We start from the raw sequence: 24,891 nt of genomic DNA on the forward strand, positions 1-24,891 counted from the left end.
GCAATATCAACAAAATATAAAGGTATAAATCTTAAATAAACAAAATACGAAGGTATATATGAGATTAATAGAAAAGGTAAAAATAAATTATATTTGGATATTAGTTCTAACCACGTATACCGTTCTTTGGTTCAACGGATCCTCGTTCTAACCACGTATACCGTTCTTTGGTTCAACGGATCCTCTCATGATTGACCATAATAAGATTCATATTGAAACACAGATAAAAAGTAAGTGCATCACAATGGTATATTTGATATTTTATAAAACATATATTTGAAAAGAAACCAAATATGTTACATCAATAAAAAACAATAAAAATAAATACCGAAACCAAACCAGTTTCTATAATATAGATACATGACGTTGTTTGGATTCATTTCATTACATTACCGTAACGTACTGACATAGAAAAGATAAATCACACATATATGAGGAAATTGTTGGGAAAAAAAGCATGAAAACCACTTTTGAATTTTAATATTCAGTTAAGTCTAACTTTCCACTTTAAATAAGATAGAACACATTTTAATTAAAATAGAATACATTAAGAGAGACCAAATGGGTAAAAGCAAAAGGTAACAAAAAGGTTGTGATCAAAAACACAAAACTATAAAAGTACGTTGTAGATACTCTTTTCTTTTAATTTTTACTTAATGACTAAGTATCTTTTACACTTCTAGAGTTTTAGACTTTAGAATAGCAGGTTACCAAAAATATCAAGGCAAAGATGTAAAAAGTAGTATGAACATTTGAAAGATGCTTGATATGCAATTAAGTAAACGTGAAGCTTTGAATATTAAAACCTATATAAGTAAACTTTTTTTGCATTATTAGTTGTAAGTTATGCTTTATGAGTTTTTCAAAAAAAAAAAAAAACTTGATTTTTTAGTTTTAACCCAAAGGTTTGTATCTTTTCCAGTTTTAACCCTACATAATTTGTTTTTTTAATTTTAACCCAAAACTTTTCATTATTTGCAATTTAACTTCACAACTTTTGTCACTTATACTTTTCATCTTTCGCAAATTTTCGTTTTACGTATAGTTCTAAATTTTTCGAGTTAATACGACGCAACGTGCATGTGTGGTTCAACTTTTTTACCTCTATTTTTCCATGTTTGACAGGTTCGTCGCAATACGCATATTATAGGTCAAGTCAGTGTTGGTTGTCGATGACGGTTGTGTGACATTAGTACTATTTGACACCGTTTTACGCCCCGCCGCAACGCGGGGTGTGCTTTGGGGGTTTTCAAAGAAAAAATTGTTATGCATATTGTTGTCGTAACGTTGGCTTTGGGGGTTTTCAAAAAAAATGTTTTTTTTTTTTTACTTTTCACCCAAAAGTATTTCATAAATTACTTTTAACCCAAAACTATTTGTTTTTTTACTTTTAACCCAAAACTTTTTATCTTTTGCAATCTATCATCATAACTTTTTTTTACTTTCAACTTTGGTCATTTATAGTTTCCATTTTTCGCAAATTTTTCGCTCTATGCTTGGTTCTAACTTTTGTGACTTAACACATCACAGCTATGTCTTTGGCTTAACGTTTTTACGTTTCGTTCTAAATTTTACGAGTTAACACGACACAACGTGCGTGTGTGGGTGAACGTTTTTACATCGTCTATTTTTACCCCGTTTGACAGGTTTAACATAACGTGTGGGTCGTAGATCGACTTAGTTATAAATAAAGAATTCCCGCCGCATTGCGGCGGGTCGTAATCCTAGTTAATAATAATAATAATAATAATAATAATAATAATAATAATAATAATAATAAATGCTATGGAAAAAAAATACTCTATTTGACCTCATGATCTAATACCCTCTTGTTATGGGTGAATGTTTTAATCAATATTCCAGACTAAAGTTGACAATCCGGGATTACGAATAGATTTGATATTCTGAACCTAGTTCTTATGTTTCACAGACGTATTTCTTGCAGATGTTATTTATTAAATGAAGGGAATAAAATAAATGACTTGATCAAAACTAAATATAGGTTTGATGTCCTGAACCTATATATGTGACAATTGGTAACTATCCATGATTGTGATCTCATCCGTTTTATCACTTGTTTTTGTATTTGGAATTCAATCTTATTTCCATCGTGAATGTATTATTGATTAATAAATCAATAAAGTATCTTGTTCCCTTTAATCAATCTCATTGTATTTACGAATTTACTTTGATTATGCAAACATGTGCGTATTCATTTAGACACTTACATAACCATATATCCGATATTTTTTTAACCAACCATACACAATGGCGGATCCGCCCCTGACCATACAAATATTTCATTGTTTTTTCCTTTTGGTAAATTCTCTTTAATTCTTAGTAATCTTTTTCTAAATTCGATAAGGTTCTCATTATTTTTTCCATTTTCCCCAAACGCACTGGGTTTATGGAAACCCACAAATATGGCTGGATCCGCCCCTGACCATACAAATATTTTATTATTATTTAAAATATATTTAATTCTTTAAATTCTAACAGATATCTATACACATAATAAACTCAAAATATTAAATATTAGAACTTTACTATCCTTTTATTCTACTAAAACCTTAATACTAAATTAAATTTAATTCATTATCACTATTTTTTTCTAATTATTTTTTCAGTCTGCAACGCTAGAATTAATATAAGGTTATGTGGTATGATGATGGTCTTCCCTTGGAGGATGATCCGCTACGTAGGCGCCACGTAGATCGGGTGTGATGATGTGGCAAAGAGAATGGAGGTAAGGAAATGGGAGATGGGCCTAAAATATATGTATATGTTGTATGATGTATATATGTGCGTGAGGGGGTTTTGTCCTCTAATGGGACGTCTTCAACGTTTGCAGGTAGCTAAACAGGCCGCCGACAGTGGGGGGAATGGGGGAGTTGTGGCGCCGGTCTTCGACACCCCAAGGCCGATGCCCACACCGACCAGCCTAACTAAATAACTTTCTGATAAAACTATGAACAAAAAGTCACGGTAACCGTTGTTTTTTGTTTGATTTAAAAATTCTGAATTCATCGTAATTCATGTATTTATTTTTACTTAAACTTTGCCAAAAAATAATTTTAATGTAAAAGTATTTCGCGATGCAAAGGCTACCTACACAAACTCCAAATAGAAAACAAACACAATAAACTTTATACTAATCATAGTAGTTACTTATTTTTAACAATTTTTTTACAAGTTTGGTTAGATTAATCTCTTGTAAAGCATCTAATTTGTTTTTAGTCATTCAATGTTATCGTCCCTTCTAGTGAAGCTTCTTTGTATATTTCTACAATATCAACATCACACGTTTTATTGGTGTCATGCCAGAAAACCATGTCATTTCATTGACTTAAAACTACACCAAAGTTTTAAAAACCGTGAAAATGAACAGTAGTTTGTGTTTTTCTTAAGTTTATCCCTTTTATTATTATAATTGATTTTGAGCATATTTTGTTTTTCTATTATAACTTTTCAGATACAATATTTTATATAATTCCAAGTATGTTGTTGCAATATGTCTGATTTTATCTTCATCTTAATATAAACTTTCCTCGAAACCGAGTTGTGAATAGTATTATACAAATAATGGAAACTCAAACATATATATTATTAAAGTTGAATCACATATAGGTTTTTTTGGTAAGTTAACGTTTTTTTATCCTTTTGCTTATTCAAATAACATAATATGTTGTAGGACATGGGCAACAATTATAAACTATAAAGAGTTAAATGCTTGGTTGGTCCCTGTGGTTTTTAAAAATTGCAGACTTGGTCCTAGTGGTTTACTAATTACACGCGTGGTCTCAAAACTTGTCAAAAATGCACTCGGTTGGTCCCTAGCCCTAACATCAGTTAAATTTCTCAGTTAAGTCCATGTTAAATGACCAAAATACCCTTGCTTATTAACTCTCTTTATAAGTTTTGTTTAGTTTACTTTTGACCCATCTTCGTCTTCATTACCTGATGGAGACGATGAAAATGTTGAAAATTAGGGTTCGAGATTGGGGGAATTTGGAGTCGGCAAGAAAGCACCGGCAACTGCCGACATCCCCACACCCTCACTTCTCCTTCTCCTTCTCCTCCCCCTCTCACCTCTGCACACCTCTGTGTAATTAGTAAACCACTGGGACCAAGTCTGCAATTTTTGAAAACCACAGGGACCAACCAAGCATTTAACTCAACTATAAATTAGCGATAAAATGTTGCTTTATGTAGTTGTACCATATGCATGGGGAGATTTAAAAAAAATGATTTTTCATTTCTAACCCAATATTTTTCCTCTTTTGTAATTTAGCCTTAACACTTTTTTATTTTCATCTTTGACCTCTCATAAGTTTCATCTTTCACAAGTTATTTGTTTTACGTTCGTTCTAAATTTTGTAAGTTAATACGCCGTAATATGTGTGTGGGGTTCACCGTTTTTTGGTATATTTTTTCCATTTGACAGATTTATCGCAACACGTTTATTTTTCTCTGTTCTACTTACTTATCAGTTGTAACATTGTGTTATACTTGGACTATCGAGTTCACTTCTATCAGTTGTAACTGCTACTTCGATTGTTGTACTATAAAAGATGTATCAATATATGTCATGTGCCACTTAGGCTAGAGGGTATGGTGATGGCCCTTCAAGGAGGATGATCCGTCACGTAGGCGTCACGTCATAGTCCTTCTAAGGATGGTCCATCTCACAAAACTAGAGGGTATAGAGGATGGTCCTAGATGATCATACCCCACCACTTTTATGTTTTTTATTTTTTTAATCTTCTACTTTTTTTAACATTTAACAAATAAATTAACAAAATATTTTCATTAATATTAAAAACCATTACACAAACTCAAAAAAAAAAGAGATAAACTTAAAAAAAAACGAGAAAAATGCCCGGATAGTCCCTGTGGTTTCGCCTTTTTTCACATATAGTCCCCAACTTTCTAAAACTACCTGAATAGTCCCCAACTTTTCATTTTTTGTTCCCGTATAGTCCCTGGGTCTAACTTCAGTTTGTTTTCTCTGTTAAATGGGTGTGAAATGACCAATTTACCCTTTCCTTTAAAAGGCCAAACCACAGGGACTATCCGGGCATCTTCTATATTTTTAGAGAAAAACCCCACCACCACACTTCATCTTCAACCACCACCCACCATCACCCTCCTCCACCCTCCACCATCAAAGGTGGAGGAGGGTGATGGTGGGTGGAGGTTGAAGATGAAGTGTGGTGGTGGGGTTTTATAAATAAAAATGAAGAAGATGCCCGGATAGTCCCTATGGTTTGACCTTTTAAGGAAAGGGTATTTTTGTCATTTCACACCCATTTAACAGAGAAAACAAACTGAAGTTAGACCCAGGGACTATCCGGTAACAAAAAATGAAAAGTTGGGGACTATTCAGGTAGTTTTAGAAAGTTGGGGACTATAGGTGAAAAAAGGCGAAACCACAGGGACTATCCGAGCATTTTTCTCAAAAAAAAAGTCATAAACTTAAAAAAAATCCTAAAAATATATTACACATATAGGATTAATTAACCAATACATAATATTATAATACAAATATTACACAAAACGAAAACTAATATAAAAGGCCCAGCAAAACTAATATAAAAGGCCCCAAAGCCCAACCCATCCTAAACCAATACATATCATCCCCTAGGGTTTGTTTACCTGCACCTACCGCAGCAAAATCTCCAATCTCTTCAACAATGGCAGGTCTATTATTTTTTTTTTTTGAATTTTTAATTTTTTAATCTGTTAATCATCGTTCCTCACAAATTTTTGGCATTTAGCGCCCGTCTCCAACTTTAAGTACTTGCCGGTGACGACGGGGACGGAGGGGGGCGAGATGGTGTTTTGGCCGGCGACGGTCCTCGATGGTCCTCGACGGTGTGGGGACGTACCCCATACCGCATAACGTTATCAAATCTGATTCTCAGTTGTGGCTTGACTTTTGTTATTGTCTATTGCATGGGCGAAGGATAGTGGGGGCGGGAGGGGGCGGCCGACCCCCCGAACTTTTTGCTCAGTAGTGGAGAGTATGTAGTTTTCGTATAGAAATTTTTGGGTATGTACGTTTTTGACCCCCCGTTTTATAGAAATTTTTGAGTATATATGTTTTCGACCTCCCAGTCGAAAATCTCAAGCTTCGCCACTGGTCTATTGTATGTGTTTTTACATGTTTATACAGACAATATCATTATACAAACAATATATACATATTAATTTTCATGTCTGAGAAAATAAGGAAATTTCCTAAACATTTCCTCGTTACTTCTAACCGGTAGATTGATGTTTCAAGCATACTTAAAAAACTAAACATAATTAGAATATTAACATTGGAGCCTTTCATACATGTATTTTATATAATATAGATAGGAAAAATGAGGAAACAACAAAAACACTACTAAATTATAATCTCTAAAATAGAGAAAAGTATATAGAAACTAAAGTACACTTCTATATTTAGAGGCTTACATTAACAATGTATATGTTTATTGTGAATGTGTAGGAAAGGGAAAAAACTAATTAAATAAGTGTTTGTAAGTATGATAGAGATAAAGAGAGAGAGTTGGATGTGAAAGGTTTTTGAGAAATATTAAATATTTAAAGAAATGTGCTTTTTTAGTGTTATTATATAGAATGAGAATAAAAGGTCCACTATGAATGCTCTTGCTGCCGTCCAAATTCATGCATACCTAGTTGACAGTTGCATATCTCTATTAAAATAAACACGTCACATTATTCCTTTAACACATCAAAGCATAGTCATCCTATCTAATATAGGGTTAAGTTTATATACAAAGTGTTTTATCATACAAAACGTACGAAAGACATGCAAAAAAAAACACGGTGTCAGTTTCGTAATTATTTGCTCGTATGATAATTATCAAAATTACTCTAAAAATAATCTTGTAGAGTAATTTTGATTTTGTAGGGTAATTATCAAAATAACTCTACAAGTATCTTGTAGAGTAATTTTGATCTTGTATGATAATTATCAAACTTACTCTACAAGTCTATAAAAATTACCCTGCATCAAAATTACTCTACAAGTGTATCAAAATTACTCTGCAAGTTTATCAAACAACATACAATTCAAAATTACTCTGCAAATCATTTGTATAGTAATCATAATACTCTACAAAATTACCTTACAAAATCAAAATTACGATACAAGATCATTTGTATAGTAATTATGATACTCTAAAAAATTACTCTACAAGATCAAAATAACTTTACAAGATCATTTATAGAGTAATTTTGATAATTACTCTACGAGTAAATAATTACCAAAAATGTCGCCGCTTGTCTTTTTTTTTTTTTTTACATTTTCATCATATTTGTACGTTTTGTATGATAAAAGTATTTATATTTGATTATTTGTCATGTAATATAATCTATACATATAATAAAAGAAACCAATTGATGGACACATGTCAATATGAGAGGCATCTATTTTTTAGTTTTCCCGCCATATATCTATGTTTATTTAAAATAATTTATCAAGTTATCCCATATTTTAAGTCGACATTTATCTAGAACTATATCTCTATATTTATCTTTATCTTCTAATATAATCTTCATACTTATCTTTATTTTATTATTTTGCGAGTAAATTGCACAAAACGTCCTTTATATTTCCTCAAACTTGCAGGTTCCAACCTTAATGTTTAAAACTTGCTAAAAACATCCTTTAAGTTTATTTTTGTTGCTGGTTTAATCCTTTATGACTAACCAAGTTAATTATCTTAGTTTATTTCCCTCACGTGCCTAACATGTGAGGGTCCCACTATCGTTTAATGACCGACATCAACTGACTCGCAAAATGGAACGGAGATGTGGTGCAAACGCAAAACTGCCTGAAACCCAAGCAAAATTGCCTATGTTTTCACCGGAGATGTAGTCCAAACACAATTGGATCTCTTAAATTTATGGGGCCATTCACATGGAGCAAGCCCCTTTTCATTCCGAGCTATCAACATCCACTCGGAGGAGAGATCCAGCCCGCGTTTCGCTGACTAAATGCCAAACAAGGCATATTTGCAGGTTGATAGACTCACATTAGTTTTGTATGTGATTTCAAATTGAAGAGTGCATATTATTTTCTGTAATTGTTTTCCTCTTTAATTTTGATTACTTAATTGAGATTACATGTATTAAATAGGGAAGAATAAAAACTAATATTTAGGTACAAAGCAATGGGTTATGAATGGGGAAAGAAGAAATAAGTGGATTTAATGGACTGAATGTATATTTGAGTGCAAAATTTGCGTTTATTTAAATTGTGAATAGATTCATTTCATACTCAAAAGTCTCTAATGGTGACGGTGGCTGAGGGCCTAAGCCTTTTTATTTTTTACACTTAATAATAATAATAACAACTATTTAATATTTTATTGATCCGACCACATGTAACACAGACGTTTTTAACCTGTTAATAAATAAAAAAAACAACAAAGTAAAATGTTATAATATTTGTAATACACAAGTTTATAACCTAATAATAGAAAAATAAAAAAACAAAGTAAAATATTCTAATATGTAAATAGTATATCAAAGTTCTTTTTACCAAAAACGTATTTTGACGACTGTGTGTGTTAACTGATTACATTATATTTATTCAAGTTGTGTAGTACACGTGCTTATTTAACTCATGTTATACACGGGTAATTAAAGACGTAACTTTTTTATTATACAAAAATATATTTAATCACCCCGTGTAATACACGGGGTTCTAACCTAGTAATCATATATTCCAAATCATCGTAAACATTTGGACAAAAATTATCTTTTGTAGGTATCATCAACGACGACTAGTTCTCAAGGAACAAAGTATCTCAAACCAGAATATTCCCCTCGTGACATACTTCATTGCACTTTGGCAAATGAATTTCAATAAATAAATTTAAACCTCATCCTCCGATAATAATATATACTCAGTACGTCGTACGACAACCTTATATAGTGGAAAAGTTACTATCTTTGACCTTAATAAACAATTAGCTATAATATTTATCACAATAAAAATGTTATAAGTTGTTTTGAAACGATATAAATGAAAGTTAGGGAGACACATAATTCTTTTATATTAGCAACAAAAGTGAAAGTCATGAGAATACTGGTACAAATTATATCAACTGATTGATTACATTTTGAACTATTAATTCAATTTGCTTTTACTTTGTTGGTTCCGAACCCTTGACATGTTAATTGAAGGAAAATAGTTCCATCCACTCCATCATTTACCTTACATGTTCCAAACCTTGACGTGTTAATTGAAAGAAAACAGTTCCATCCACTCGACCATAAATAATTTTTTATTTGATTTTCAACTAATTGTTTATACGTCATCGTAGAAAAATAACTATTAGGTCACTCGAGTTTTCGTTGTATTATTGTCATATAAAAGTAAAAATATCTAATGGGTTCCTGACGCGATTTGCACCTTCATAGCTCCGCCCCTGATTATTAATAAATTTAATATAAAGTTATTTATATAATTGGTTAAAGTCTTTTAACATAAGTAAATGATGAAGAGTTAATAGTCAAAGTTAAAACTCATAGGATATGTCAAATCTCGAAAGTTTGAATATAATTGTTAACTAGTGGGAAACCCGCGCGTTGCGGCGGAGTCAACAATACGTCACTTGGAAAAGAGTAGAACATGCGAACTTGGGTTGGGATGAGTTAGGTTTGTTGATCAGAAAACCTTTAATAGTTTGTCCATTCTTAGGCTGTTTTCACGCAAAAACCTCCTACGAGCCCTAATTTTGACCAATTGTGACCCAAAACTACATGAGGCGCGCCTTCATTCCACGATGTGTAATTAACAGAAACCATAATAATAACAATAATAAGAATTATATAATGCATTTTAGGATGTTTAGCATTAGAAACACTCTTTGGGCAACGTCCGAACATATTTGGGATATCATCATGGGGCATTCCTCGTCCATTGTCCTACAAAACATTTCAAAGCATCGGTCATCATCTGAACCAAACAAGAAACTTATTAACCTATATCCATGCATTACAAATCTGAAAAATCAATTAATAAAAGGTTCAGAGCAGGGATATGTCAGACCTTACAAGTCACTCTGTAAAACGAGGCCTCGCCTCGACCCTTAACGGCCTTTGCAGAAGTCGGTTCTTTCACGTTCTTCCCAAGGGCAGCATTTTTCGCCTGAACTTCTTGCAAACGGGCTTATTTGGCAAGCCGTTTCTAATAACAGAACAAGAAGCAGTGAAAGGTGAAACAACATAAGTGAATACAAGTTTTTTAAGATGTCTAAGCTGTTAAAAGAACTTATTGTTTCGAGTTTTTCAAACTTATTCACTAACGCGTACATGATTCAACTTCTAATCTATAATACATCAAGTCATCAACAATTCATTGTTGAAAAATTAAACTACAACTTACAGACCTCACGAGCCTTGTCGGTCTCAAAATTACCGTACAGCGCCTCATCAATTCGCTCACGGTCAATCAGACCAATCATGGAACTGAATTTGCTTTTATTAATCTCCTCACTGTCACACCAAAACAATATGAAAAACACACCTAAAAAGCCCTATGTGCTTATAGCCTTATACCATAAAAAATACACACACACACATATTTACAAAACCCTAGCCACTTACATTGTAACTTCAACTAACGGAAGCTCAGCAATGGACTCTGCAGAATCAAGTGCATTTTCAACAAGTTCTCTAACAGTAGTGTAAGAGATTTCCCAGGCTGATATTCATCCAAACAAAACACAACTTGGTTGCTCAATTTGCACAATATATAAACAATCATATGTTTTCAACAAACTAATGGAACTCACGTTGTCAAATCCGGCAATATTTTTGTTCTCCGCAAAAAATTCAGCCGGAGATTCTGATAGATGCAAACGTAAAAGTAAATTAACAGTGAAATAGTAAAATTTATATATGTTGAAGGGACTGCTTTTGAAACGTCTCTTAGCGCGTCAACATCTAATCCAAAATCAATTTCATCCAATATCGCCAAATCTGCCCCAAGCACCTTTTTCAGAAATAAAACGATCAAATAACAGAAATAAAAATATAGGGTTCCTCAACATTATCATTTGAATTTGATTAGAAAAATATGAGAAACAGAATAGCACTTATTTAAGTTGACAAAAATAAGAAAGTAAAGAAACTACAGACATAAATTTTATAAATTGGAATGCAGACCGCGAGTTGTAAAATGTCGTTTCGCTTCTCCAATTTACAAGTTCTCATGAACAAGTATAGAGACCATATAAAAATTAAAGTGTTGTCAAGACTAAAATAACTGAGTTAGAAACTATGAACCTGAAGTGGATCAAGCTCAGGTTGACCAAGTTTCCTTCGTCTGGCATTGTACGCCATCTGCAGAAAGTAACTATTGCTGACTCCGGGAATTTCAACAGGAGACTGAAAGCTTAGAAAAACACCAGCAAGTTGATGTCGTTAATGTTGTTGATGCCGTTTTTAACTGATGATTGATTTTTCTCGGTCTCCCATGGCTGGCCCGCCATGTATCGCTCTAACCAACTCCAACCCCATTGCGGATTCGTCGCGTCCATGAAGAGTAAGTTTGTCGTTCTCGGTGATTTCTTCCTTGGTTGCTGTTTTGAAAAGGATTGTGTCATATTAGGAGCTAGAACCCTCTACCAAAGGTAACAAAATGGATTGAACATCTGAAGGAGCTTTATCAATGTCATCATTCTCTGGTAGAAAATAAAACCAAATTGTTTCGGCGCGAATCGCTTTGACGCCAACCGTTTCGATGCGTAACATTTCGACGCGAACCGTTTCGACGCGAACAGTTCAATCTGTACCGTTTCGACCCGCATCGTTTCTACCAGTACCGTTTTCGACCCGAACCGTTTCGAATCGAACCGTTTCGACACGAACCGATACTGGTTGACACGGTTCGGTTCGAAACGGTACTGGCAGATTAACACTCAGTTTCACATCCCAGCCCAGGTCATCTTCTTCGACAAAATCTATTTGTTTCAGATCATACATGCTATATCAGATCACAAACAGCCCTGCTCATCTTTTACAAATCTAAACAAATTCTTTTTTTTTTTGAAAATCTTTCGAACTCAATGTACACAGTTCAAAATATTCGAAACTACAACCTGAAAACAAGTTCAAAATGATTGAAATTTTGATCGAAAATCAATGCAACAGATCGAAATGAACAATAATCGATCTCATACAGATCAAAAACTTGTTCAAAATTCACCTAAAATCAAATAATTCAGTTCAAAACTCGTCGAAATCACACCGAAACACATTGAATCAGTCTGAAATACACATACAATATACCGAAACTTATCGAAAATCAACTGAAATTGTCCGAAATTCGACAGACAACCTGCAACTTTAAATTGACCCGTTGTGACCCGAACCCATTTCGACCCGAACCCGTCTTGACGCGAACCAAAACAACCCCTTTTCTAATTGACCCGTTTTGGCCCGACCCGGTTGACCCATGACCCGACCCGACCCGTTTGCCAGGTCTAGTTTAACCCGTTAAGTTAAAAAAACCAATAAAAGGAAATTGACCCACAGAATCAACAAATCAACAGTACCTATTAAAACTTTAGCTATGAAACTAATTTAATTGTGTTTGTAAGGGATATTGAACAAAATTTATATTGGTTTCATATGGGCATAAATATGGTGACTTTCTACACGAGAGATAAATTATCGTTAAAATCAAGCACTTCTTGTATGCATATCATGACTAATAATTCTAAAATTAGATAAAGTTATAGTTTTAACTTTTACCTTTAGTTTGAGATTCTACTAATAATCGCCACAAGAACAAGATCCACAAAGGAAATGATGAAAACAATTCATGTCTCTTTATATGATTTGTCGCTCTACCACCAGAAATCTGTGGTAGCCCCTTCGCCACTTGTCGCCCATGCATATACATTAATTAATAAATTTGTTGCGGGTATTAACTAAGACGGGTACGTGGATCGGGTGAGACGTGTATACTCATCTCGCCATTTGTCGCACATGCACCCATGCTATGCCACTTGTCGCACATGCATAGCCTCTTTGCCACTTGTCGCGCATCCACACTTGCGTCACCGCTTGTCGCATATGCATAGCCCCTTCGCCACTTGTCGCCCATGCATATACATGTCCGCCACTTGGCATACATGCAAGGATCTCCATATCCTATTTAAACGGATGTTGGGACTTGCATTTTGGGGTTGGAAGAAGTTGCTCTAAAACTCTCTCAAACACCCACAACAACCACCACCGCCGCCGCCGCCATAGCCACCTCAGCCATCGCCGCTTACCGCTGCCTGTACCGTCGGCCACCGCCGCCGCCGCCATAGCCACCTCAGCCATCGCCGCTTACCGCTGCCTGTACCGTCGGCCACCACCGCCGCCACCCGGAATATACTCGCGTTTCGCCAGTTCGTGTGACTAGCACGTGTTCGTTGAACCTCGGTGTCCCAACCGGTTAGTTATTAACCGAGGTATATCTTTCTCATCGATAGCTATATATCCTAATCACTGTGCTCGTATTTGCATGTAACCGGATCCTGTCGAGTTTCGTTTTGTTGATCACTTGTTTATTTTTCCGTTGCGTTTTATTAATTAACTCGCTTAATTGATTGACTATTACTTATTTAACCGGGTTTTAATTAATTAAAATTTTAACTGATTACCATGGAATCCCTTCATTTCAATGGTGCAAATGGGTTCCTCTCAAATGCAACATAATGGCATGAAAAGCGAACCTAGACAGATTAGCAACAAGGAAGAATTTAAGAAGAAGGAATGTAAACATCCTCTGTCTTATATGTGATGAGCAGGAGGAAACGGCAAATCATCTATTTACGGCTTATATGTTATTGAATAGAATTTGGTTGGGGCTTAGTGAGTAGTGCAATATTCCGCCAATTTTTGTGTTCGAGTTCAAAGACCTTATGGAAGCTCAATTTTTTTTTTGCAATTGAGGAAGAAAGCTAAGAAGATTATTAAAGGTATCGTTATAATAACAAGACGATGCATTTGGAAAGGAAGAAATGAGGTGCTTTTTCAAAACATTAAGCGCGACCCGCAAAATATCTTAGGAGAGGTTAAATCTAGAGGGTTTGGGTGGTTAAAAATAGGTCTTCCTATAATTCTATTAGATGGAAGGAATGGTGTAAATATCCCTTGTACATGTTGTAATTTGTGTGACTTCTGTCCGTTTGGGTCGGAGGTGTGTTGTTTGTTGACCTTTTGCCCTTTTGGGTCGGAGGTGTGTTTAATGAAGTTTAGTTTTCAAAAAATTTTTTTATTAATGTTATCCAGTTTGTTATGATTAATTTAATTATCTCTTTCGTAATTAGGACATTGTATGTGATTAAATTTCTTTCCAGCCTCTTTGTAAGTTTGTAACCTAATATATAGTGATCAATAACTGTGGATCTTCACAGATCTTACAAAATGATATTCTTTGTAAATTGTTTTCAAGAGGAGTTTATTGATTAATGTTACAAAATGATTATGACATATAGAAGTGAAATTTGTTATTTCACTAGGAGTAGTAGGATCAGCCTGCAATGACTTTTTTCAGGTTACAGAAGTAACTTATTTGTTGTGGTGACCACAACAACAAAAAGAGTTGTGGTAATGAAATCGAAAAGCGAACAGTTGGCCCTTGTTTGCTCCATCAAACTTGCAGTCGGCTACACCCACCGTCCGTTTCTTTGAATTCCCTCCGAACACGGTCAGGCATTTTCCTGTACCGCGAGAGACCCAGAATCTGAACTCCCTATGGTTCAGTCGCTTGGGTGGGGCTATTGATTTCCAATCTGCAAACGCCAAGCTTTCCAATGAAGTTAAGGACTGGAGGCTCACTTTGTCGTGCTTGCTGACTGTGAGGTAGTTCTCTCCTCCTGAGCATTTATCCATGTAGTTAGTGAACCTGTTATCTCAAAGTAGTTTAGATGTTAAACCTGTTGAATAAGGTGAGTGTGTATCTATACTGTTAAGTAGTTCAATTATAAAGTTGTGTCAACTACAACAAACAAGCTATATGTATACACTTTTTCCTACAAGGTTATGGGAGAATTTGTTTTTTTTTTTTTAAGAAAAAGGATTTTACACTAGATTTAATAAAAGATAGGGTAATTTTATTCCGATTATGTGTTAGTTGATGTCTAAAATAACGACTTCTGATATCTTAAATTTCACACAACTCGTGATATCATACTAGGAGGGGGCATTTTGTTTTGTAAAAGCTGAAAGGGCTATCTGATATAGCAACTTCACCTCATAGTGCGAATATCACCAAATATAAAATTCACCACAAGAAAAAAATAGTTTCTTGAACGACAAACACAGAATTGAAAAAAAATGGCCCATTTGTCATCATTAATTTTGAAATAATCCATTTCTAAAAGAAATACAAATTTGATTTCTTTCTTAATTTTAAGCTATTCACACTTGTAATTTATAAACACGGATAGATTAATAATCTTCATAGAAAAATATGACGGAAGAAAAGAACATGTTACAGAAAAGAAGGTCTGCACTACTAAGGGTGACAGAAATATATGTCTCTGAATATTCACAATCTGAGAAAATGTTTGCATCAAAAGTGAAAATTCTTATTACTTTGCATATTTCTTCTTGTTTGCAAGTTTAACTTTTTTCAACGTTTACAACGCGTGATAAAATCTAGTTGTCATTAGAGGACTAACCGGTGATAGCCAGAAGCCGAGCCAGAGGTAGATTTCCATCCAAAATAGGCATTATACTGTGCAGACTCGCCACCAACAATGTTTGGGACCGAGTAAACTCCTCTGTCACTTGCATTAACATAGTCAGACTGCAATGCACCAGCAACGAGGGTGTTATCAAAAGCTGTCATGTGAGGGTAGGCTTCGCTTGGTGGACACGTTTTGGTGTCACATTTGGAGCACTGGTTGCATAATCTCTTGCTTTCTAATACGGTTGGAGGAGTGGTACCTGCGTGCACCCTTGCCAGTGGTACTGCCAAGTTGATCAAGATGATGATGCTGCATAATGCGCGTATAATATTCATATGCTCTCGGTTTTTCCCCACTCTCTCTCTTGCGTCTGACATTCGTGCATGCGTGTTGTTCTTGTATGTATATGCAAATTCATTCGGCATATGATGCTAATCTGTTATATATAGTGAGCTCTTTGTGACATTCATTGCTCCTAAGACCGTTAGAAAACGACTAGTTTTTATTGTTTATATATGTTGTTATCTTTTATATCGCCCCTATATTTTCACCTGTCCCTTCTTTCAAAGCATCCCCACATAGAAAACATAAAATAATTTCAAACATAGTTAATATCAACAAAGTTCACAGCCTTCAAAGCTTAAATCTAAGCAACAAATTATATATTGTTACAAACAAGCAAACAAACAAAAGAGTATCACAAATTAGACAAGGTTTTATTAAAAAGTAGGTTGTTTTCCAAACGGCAGATGACAACTAGGGTCTTTCTGGTGCGGTTTGAGAAATGGGTTTAAGATAACGCAATTGTTTCTTGGAGTTGCCAATATTTCATACGAGATTTTGTCTTAAAAGCAAAAAGACAAAACTCATATCTCACCTCAGATTGCAAATTCCAAATAGCTAAAGACTAAAGAGGATATCGACATTTCGTAAACCCCACCATAAAAAGACCCTAGTTATGTTTTCAAAACAACCTACTTCTATCTATACAATTCAACATGATAAATATACATATACTATAATCGATCGATCCAACATGAGTGTTCAGACACCTCCTGTGATGCAAGAGAAAAGCTTTTGGCTCCTGAACCGAACAAGTTGCTTCTCGTGGACATGATTCTTGGTGGACTTGCTTCGTTTGGTTGAAACTTGGTGTTGAGGGTACTTGTAAATGTATCCTTCGGGGTAGAAGTCTGCGATGTTGTAGCTTTTAGAATGTTGTTTTACGGTTATGCTTCTCTTGATGCTCTTATAAACCGTTGGGATCAGTCCCTCCATGATCACAGTTCTAGCTCTCGCCAATAATACAAACACAAATCATCAATCCCGGCCTTATAGCTGATGTATAATAACTGAATGTGCAGATCATGCCTTTTTTGCTCATTTGACTTCATCACACTCGCAATATTTTCTTATTTATTTCTTATCATGTTGGTGCTGACTATGTCCATCCGACGTGAGTCCCATTAGGCACCTGGATATGTGATATGTAACCAAACTACAAAAAAATCATATGATATGTGTGGCTTTATCATTGGTCGTAGATTTCTTTATGACAAATAAATTATATTATATACAAATCACCAAACAAGTCATTGTCGTTTTTTTTTTAAATTCTATCTACTTTTGTTCTTTTGTTCTTTTGCATACAACTATAAATAAAGAAATAATTTAAAAATCATAAAATTTGGAAGTTCAATGACTCAATGAGAAACAAGTTAAGTATTAAACCACCCAAATTAAGTAGTCCCAAACTATTATCTAAACGGCAAACCGACATTAACTAGTAATCGTTTTGTTTTTTTAATTGCTTTAAGTAAGTAGAAAAAATTTGCTTTTCACAAATGTAATATTTTTATTTTTCTTGTCTTTAATTGGTTTTTAAACCTAAGAAATTAACCGCGAAATTAATTTTTGTTATGTATATTACTTACAGACAATTAACAAAATTTTAAACAATATACGTACACATTAGATTTTAATTTTACAAGTTATAACCTATTGTACAAGCATTCGAACAGGATTATGTGTCTTTACAACTGATGTAAAAAAACTCACGGTAATCTAATAGCGAATAATCCCACAAATTTCATTTTTCTCACAAACAATGCTAATTCTACCATTACTAGCTATACGTGATACAACGAAAACAATGCTAACTCTACCATTACTATACATGATTCAACGAAGTGGATATTGAAAATTGTGTTTCGTATTGGATTCTCTAGTTTTTTTCCTCTATGACATTTACTAGATCAGTGAACTTAACACAAAATCAACACGATTATAGTCAAAAGACACGAAAACGAAACACAAAAGTTAGAGTGGTTTACCCCTTTTATGTATATGATCATATGTTAACACAAAACAATTTTAAAAATAGTTTTGCAAGTATAATATTTTAGTTGAAGTCAAAATAAGTTTGGGTTAACCACTCGACATCTTTATCTCTTTTATTTAGTTTTTATAAACCAACATGTGCATTAAAAATGTATACTATCAAAATGTTGTTCTAGTAGTTTAGAAAATAACTTAATGCGTCATAAACTTTTTAATACAGTTAAAACAACTTTAAAAATCGTTGACCAATAGCACCCTTGTATATACTTCTTTTTAATTTTTAAATCTGCTTATTTGACCCATTAAAAAGAATAATATTTTAGAAAAAAAGGCCAAATCTGTCACGTTAATGATGACCCATGTTATCTCTTTTCTAAAAATCGTGTGATTAAAATAATATTTATTTTTTGTAATTTTAATTTTGATGATTAAAGTACAACAAATATAAGTGCTAATAACTTTAATGATTGATGGTATGAAAAATGGCATCACACGATGGGGATAATGACTGGTTAGTTTATCATGGAGTGGGTTTACCTGATCCGTCAACATAAGTAAGCTTGCCACGTGTCAGATTATCAATCCTTTGATCATAGCATCTTCAATCAAGTGTTGATTATGGAATGGGGGGACCATAGTTGTTAAGGTTTCATTACCATAAAATTAGACAAACAAAGGATATATATTAATATTAATAATTAATAATATCTACATAAAGACAAACCAAGTATCATTACATTTGCCACTAATTTGCCTTTTTTAAAAAAGATATATTGTTTAGAAAGATTACATTAATTATTGTTATCAAAATTGGGCTACTCAAACCGGCCCGTTTGATCACTTAATGGTTTTCAGTTGAACTGTTTGGATCTTAAAACAGCCAACCCAACTAAACCGTCAAAGAAGTTTCATTTATGTATGGTTTTCTAGCTACTAGTTGACCGTCTTGATAGATTTAAATGTTTCATTTATTTTCAAGTAATAGCCTCATCAATGGAATGTAGACGAGTCGTCAAACATGCCACGTATCAACGTTGTCATATACACATCAAGAAACCACTCGTTAAATACCGACCATCTTATAGAATAAGCCCGTGTGGTCAATCTAAGCATAGGCTACCCTATGTTGGAATAATTATCATCAGTACTCCAATAAATGTGACCTTAGGTAGTTATGGGGTTAGTCCTCTACCCCTTCATTGTCCATACAAAATTAACTCATAGAGACCCCCACATCAAGAGTCAATTTACACTCGCTATCCAATGTAGTTGGTAACCAACTAACCATTCTATTTATTTAGGGTTGTTCACGAGTCGAACATACCCGAGCTAGGATCAGTCGGTGCTTGTCTTGGGTTTTAAACGAGTCAAATCGGGTAATGAGTTGATCCGAGCTCGACTTGATTTATAAACAATCTGAGCTGAGCTGACTGGATTTTTAAACATGCTGATTTTGAGCGAGTTTTTTCGAGTGTATCATCATACATTACAATTTAAAGCCCAAATGATGATTATATCCTCTATCACATGTTATAAAGTGTAAAAGGCAAAAACGACTCGTGTAACAACTTATGTCAAAAGTCATATTTTAAATATATGAAACACATCATGAAAAATGTGTGTTGACAAACTAAACTCACCTTGATGGTTGGATGATAATCACAACTCGTTTCAACGTCATGATACTCTTCAATCCTAGAATATTAAATAATAATGAAAACGAACAAGTTTAACAAATACATAAATTTTAAAAGTTGCTACAATTCATTAATTCTATACATTAAAATTAAAAAAATGGAAAAAATGCACCATTTAGAAAATACAATACACATCACCAAATATTACACATTTAGGATCTTTGTAGTTCATAATGATATAACCAACATAATGAGGTTGGTACCATCGTGGGAGATTAAACTTAGATTGATATATGAAAGCAAATAATTGCATCATGTAATTTGTGTCCAAAAAAGATATAAACTATTGAAAGTACATATGAAAATCAATCAATTTATTGCAAGATTAAAAACTTATAATTGTTCGGAATAAGTTGCCCGCATAAAATTTACATTGACATGTCGATTACAAGTTAGTCACTAACGTTTGCATAACTTGAACAAATTCTTCAGAACATTTTGCATAATTTAACATCATTCATTCACGAAACACAAGCAATTTTAATCATGAACACACATAAATTACACATAATCGTCGCATATAGTTTGACTAAAAGGAAAATTTGATTGAGATCTTGAACAAAACTAGACTAACATTGAATTGATATGACTAACCTTATGATCTTCTTCATCTGCGTGATTTCGACCGATTATTGAACGATTTGATGTCACACCCCGATTTCCACGTGTCTCACCGGTGGGCCCGGTGGGGGATTACCGTGACGATGTTGGCAACAATATAGTCAAACCACACAATTATATAATGCACAGCGGAAGCATAAGATAAATATATAAATTTCAACCTCTGATCGTAATATCAAAATGTATTACAGGGGTTGGATATATCCACAGTGGATCGTAAATAGATATAAAGTATTGTTCCATCAGATACTGCAATCAAGCTTGCGAGACTTATCCCGACGCTAGGGAGCTAATACCAGCCAATTACGTTTAGGTACCTGCACTTAATCTTTTTGGGGAAAATACGTCAGTTTACACTGGTAAATACATTCAACTGACACATTTGAAAATGTTTATTAAAATTGATTTGAATGCACAAGGCACAAACTCTTTTATAACTTGGGAAAATTCATAATGATCTTGTGAACGTTTTACATGTTCTTTTATGTGTTCAGTAGCCCGGGTCGTGCCGGGTTAAAGATTTATAGACACATCACGTTTGCGTAAAACCGTAGTATGAAAACCAACGGCTACGTCTTTTAATTTTAATGTCGACACTTTATACCGGGTGTACGCCTACACCGGGATGTCGATGGTCGTGGCCATTTCGTAAAATGATGCCAAGGATATCCGGGACAACGGTCATTAAACCCCCCAAAGGCTTATAAGCAACAAAACTGTTTAAATGAGCCGATCATATTTAATCAATTAACCACCTAAGCGATGGAATTATATAATGCTCAATCAAGCGGTATTAATATACCGTAACCCAAGCCCATATAGGGGAAATAAGTTAAAGTATTTACCTTTGCAAGTATAAATCCTTAATTTAGATCAAGTCACCGATAGCTTTTACTGGGGCTCCTAATCTGGAACGAAGGTTTTAATTAACCTCTTAGAATCCTAACGGTCCTTATATTAGCCGTAGCTTAAACCGGTTGATTCCGATATATAGATATGGTTAATTCGCACGAAAAGGCGAAAACCGAGAATGGAGTATGATTTGGACCCAACAAGTTCAGTGACTTGTTTTATATGGGTTTATAGTTCATACTCTGGATTTTGGGGTTCAAATAATATAATTTGATCCATATCGGCTATTGCACGAAAACTAGTTCCATGGGCCGTACCGTGTGCGCAAATAGGCGAAACGGTTAACCATAAGTGTCCTACGCTTATTTCCTAAGTCAATATGCCTTAAATGTGTTGTGGTATCAGTAGGATACCTTCCGTGACGCCCGTAACGAGTTTAAGTAAATATTATGCCCCGTAGGGGCTTTTCGGTCATTTTAAAGACTTTAAAATGGCTTTTCGAGTTCTACAGGAAATCTGAGTTTCCTGAACAGCTTATAAAGCTTAAAATACTTTATTTATTATTTAAAACCAGTAGCAACTGGAATCGGGTCAAAAGACCTTGTAGAACTCCCGTTTTGGCAAAAAAGGGCATATTCGGTATTTACCGAACCGTAGCCATAACCGCAGGTTATGAGCAAGGTAAAAATTTTTAAAAATCTTTAAAATTCCCAAAATATTATTTTACCACAGTGGGTAAAAGTTTTGGTGACGAAAACTTGGGTTAGATGGGCGTTATGCTAATTGCGTCGTTAATTACAAAACTTTCTTAAAAGTGCGCCTTTTAGCATAACTCTCATTCTAGACCTCGGATTGACGTGAAACTTTAAGGACATGTTTATAATTTAATAAGCAAGGTTTTGGTCCGTTCACGTGTCCGAAATACTCGTTTTAATTTTAAAAGGTCGTTACGGTCAACTTTTAGGCGAATGACGGAATTGCGCAAAAGACACGGATAACTCATGAACCGACCACAGAGGCTTATACCAACATGTGACCTGGTCCTAAGAGAGTCCTAAGGTATATTTATACCTCACTAAAACGGGTCAGAACTGAAGTCAAAGCAAAAGTCAAACTTTTGTGACATTCGGCTCCGAACCGAGTTAATATAGTAAATGATCGATTCAAACGAGCGCAAACAGGTTTATATACTTATTATCATGTTTTATGATTGTCAAAACATGTTCCATAACATATACATTACAGATTATGCATAAATTGCTAAAATAGCTTTCTGTTGACTTTTTAACCGCACGTTTGACTCGACATTTGACATAGTTAGAGTGGTGATCAGGGGGAACCATTTTAGAGGTTTATTACCCACATAAATACCAACTCATAACCACTTTTGATTCGTCATAAGACTGAACCATTACTGATTTATTGTAAAGTCAAACCGTAGTTACGACGGTTTGGTTCTTAGCCATTTACTAAGGAAATGTGAAACCACAAAGGGTTAGATCACTTACAGAAGTTGTGTTCTTGCTTATAGAGCAGAGAAAGATGCTTGGAGCTTCTTAGAATGATCAGTAGTTGTGTTTTGAGTTGTGTGAATGTTGTAACTACAACATTGCTATTTATAGTGCAAAATGAACCTCAAGATCATTCCACATTGGCCTATACTGATCATGGATCATGGGCAGGTGTCCCTAAGGTGTATGGGTCGAGTAGGGGGCGCCCATGCTTCATTAATTGAAGATTTGATCGTTCACAAGCTCCAAAAGGCAAGAAACTACAACTTTCTGCATCTGGGCACTTTACGCGGCCCGCATGGGAGTTCCCATGCATTATAACGCGGGTCGCCTGAGTTTAATAAATCAGATGTGTAATTGAGGTGGCTCGCGGCCCGCCTCAACTTAAACATAACCTTCACGCGGGTCGCGAGAGGTTAAGATTTCAGAATTTTTAAATCTTTTGTTATGATTACAGAATCTGGCCATTAATAACGAAATCTTTCGTAATGATTTACCTGACCTTTCGGTTTTGAAGGGGTAACTTTGCGGTTTGGCCCTCGGTTATTTACCGATAGGGGCCTCGTGTTATTTACCCGCATTATTAAGTCCCCGGTTTATTTATTAATTTTATTGGAAAGCCTTAACTTTCACTGTTGACGCTTTTAACCCTTCTTCTACGAATTCGAACGTAACTTTCTCGTTTCATATCGAAACTTCGCGAAATTCATATATATTATTTTAGTGAGGGTATAATACCGTTACAAAGTCTTTGGAACGTTAAAGGGTCACTCAGAGGTATTATTAAACATGTTGACACAGTTAACCCCTGCAGTTTGTAATCTCTCACTTTCTTCCGCGTTTTGTTTTTGTACGATCTATAATTTATTCGTTTAAGGTTTAAGCATTATTTAGGGATACTATACAGTATATTTACCCTTGTTGACATTTATAACCCTCGAATTTATATACTTTCAAGGTTTGTCAAAATTTGTCCTTTATTTATTATAGATGCCACGTGTAAACAAATGACACGTGTTAACACATCATTGGACACAAAAATTCGAGGTGTTACATTTGACATCAGCTATTACGATTATCTAAACGTGTTCTAGATTTTGGGGAAGATGAGTGAAACTTACGAAGTGAGGGAAGAATCACATAACACATTATAATCACTAACAATTATACACGTAAAAAAAAAGCGTAACCTATATACATAATCACGCGCCCTTGTATACATAATTACACAACCTTTACATGCAACACAACAAACTTTTCAAAAATAAAGTATTTTTTTAAGCATAAGCAATACCATATAGTCATACTAATAATTTTTTTAAAGAATAACGAAGTGTGTAAAAATATGTGTGTTAAAAAAAATTGATGGAAATAAGATCAACGATTGCTAGCATACCTTTTTTTTTTGCGCGCGTTAGTTATAATATTTTCGCGGTCTCATCTTAACCATTGATTTGCCTTGATCAACGTTCGAGATCAATTTCATACATGATACACCTCACACACCTTTTGGATTTCGTATTTCATCCCACTTCAATTTAGCCCGACCTATTGGGCTTTCTGTGCGCGAAAAAGCTTCAAAACTGGTATTTGGGCTTTTTTTCCTCTTTGTGAATTCATTTGGGCTCGTTGGCCTTCTCTTATTATATACATATGGGCTTCCTACATCATGATAATTATCGACTTATTAACAACCCCTATCGTTTATTCGTTTAAAAAAAAGTTAAATGTCATTTTAGTCCCTGTGGTTTAAGTCATTTTGCCAGTTTAGTTAAAATGTTTCATTTTTCGTCTGTGGGTCCAAAAAAATTTCACCATTGTCATTTTAGTCCATGAGTTAACTTCATCCATTATTTCTGTTAACGAGAAAGACAATTCGGTAATTTTATATGGCTGAAGTGTCCTTCTAGTTCATAGAATTACATATAAAATGACTGAAATGCCCTTCTTGTTAACAGAAAAAATAGATGAAGTTAACTCAGTGGACTAAAATGGCAACGATGAAACATTTTTAGACCTATAGGCAAAAAATAAAACATTTGGACTAAACTAATAAAATGGCCTAAACCACAGAGACTAAAATGACATTTAACTCATTTGTTTTCATCACAGATATTGAAATTAAACAAAAAAAAAAAAAAAACTTAAATTAAA

General features: G+C 34.3%; 1 protein-coding gene and 1 long non-coding RNA gene across 6 annotated transcripts; both read right to left on the reverse strand.

The window, feature by feature from the left end:
• Positions 1–9,766: 9,766 nt before the first annotated feature.
• LOC110900386 lies at positions 9,767–12,873 on the reverse strand. 5 transcript variants are annotated; one of them, XR_004876654.1, is made up of 6 exons: positions 12,781–12,873; positions 10,818–11,987; positions 10,630–10,726; positions 10,413–10,518; positions 10,073–10,210; positions 9,767–9,948 (listed from the first exon to the last, which is right to left on the reverse strand). It is a non-coding gene; the product is annotated as an uncharacterized LOC110900386 (long non-coding RNA). The 5 variants fall into 5 exon arrangements; XR_004876651.1 differs by having other exon boundaries at positions 10,073–10,518; XR_004876652.1 differs by having other exon boundaries at positions 10,073–10,518; positions 10,818–11,606; positions 12,781–12,823.
• Positions 12,874–14,454: 1,581 nt separating this feature from the next.
• Positions 14,455–16,091, reverse strand: LOC110903579. Its single transcript, XM_022149419.2, has 2 exons — positions 15,708–16,091; positions 14,455–14,929 (listed from the first exon to the last, which is right to left on the reverse strand). Exons 1-2 carry the CDS (start codon positions 16,049–16,051, stop codon positions 14,593–14,595), a joined length of 681 nt encoding a protein of 226 aa, XP_022005111.2. The 5' UTR covers positions 16,052–16,091; the 3' UTR covers positions 14,455–14,592.
• Positions 16,092–24,891: the final 8,800 nt, after the last annotated feature.

Source organism: Helianthus annuus, chromosome 13 (assembly GCF_002127325.2).
Source record: "Helianthus annuus cultivar XRQ/B chromosome 13, HanXRQr2.0-SUNRISE, whole genome shotgun sequence".
Classification (NCBI taxonomy): Eukaryota; Viridiplantae; Streptophyta; class Magnoliopsida; order Asterales; family Asteraceae; genus Helianthus; species Helianthus annuus.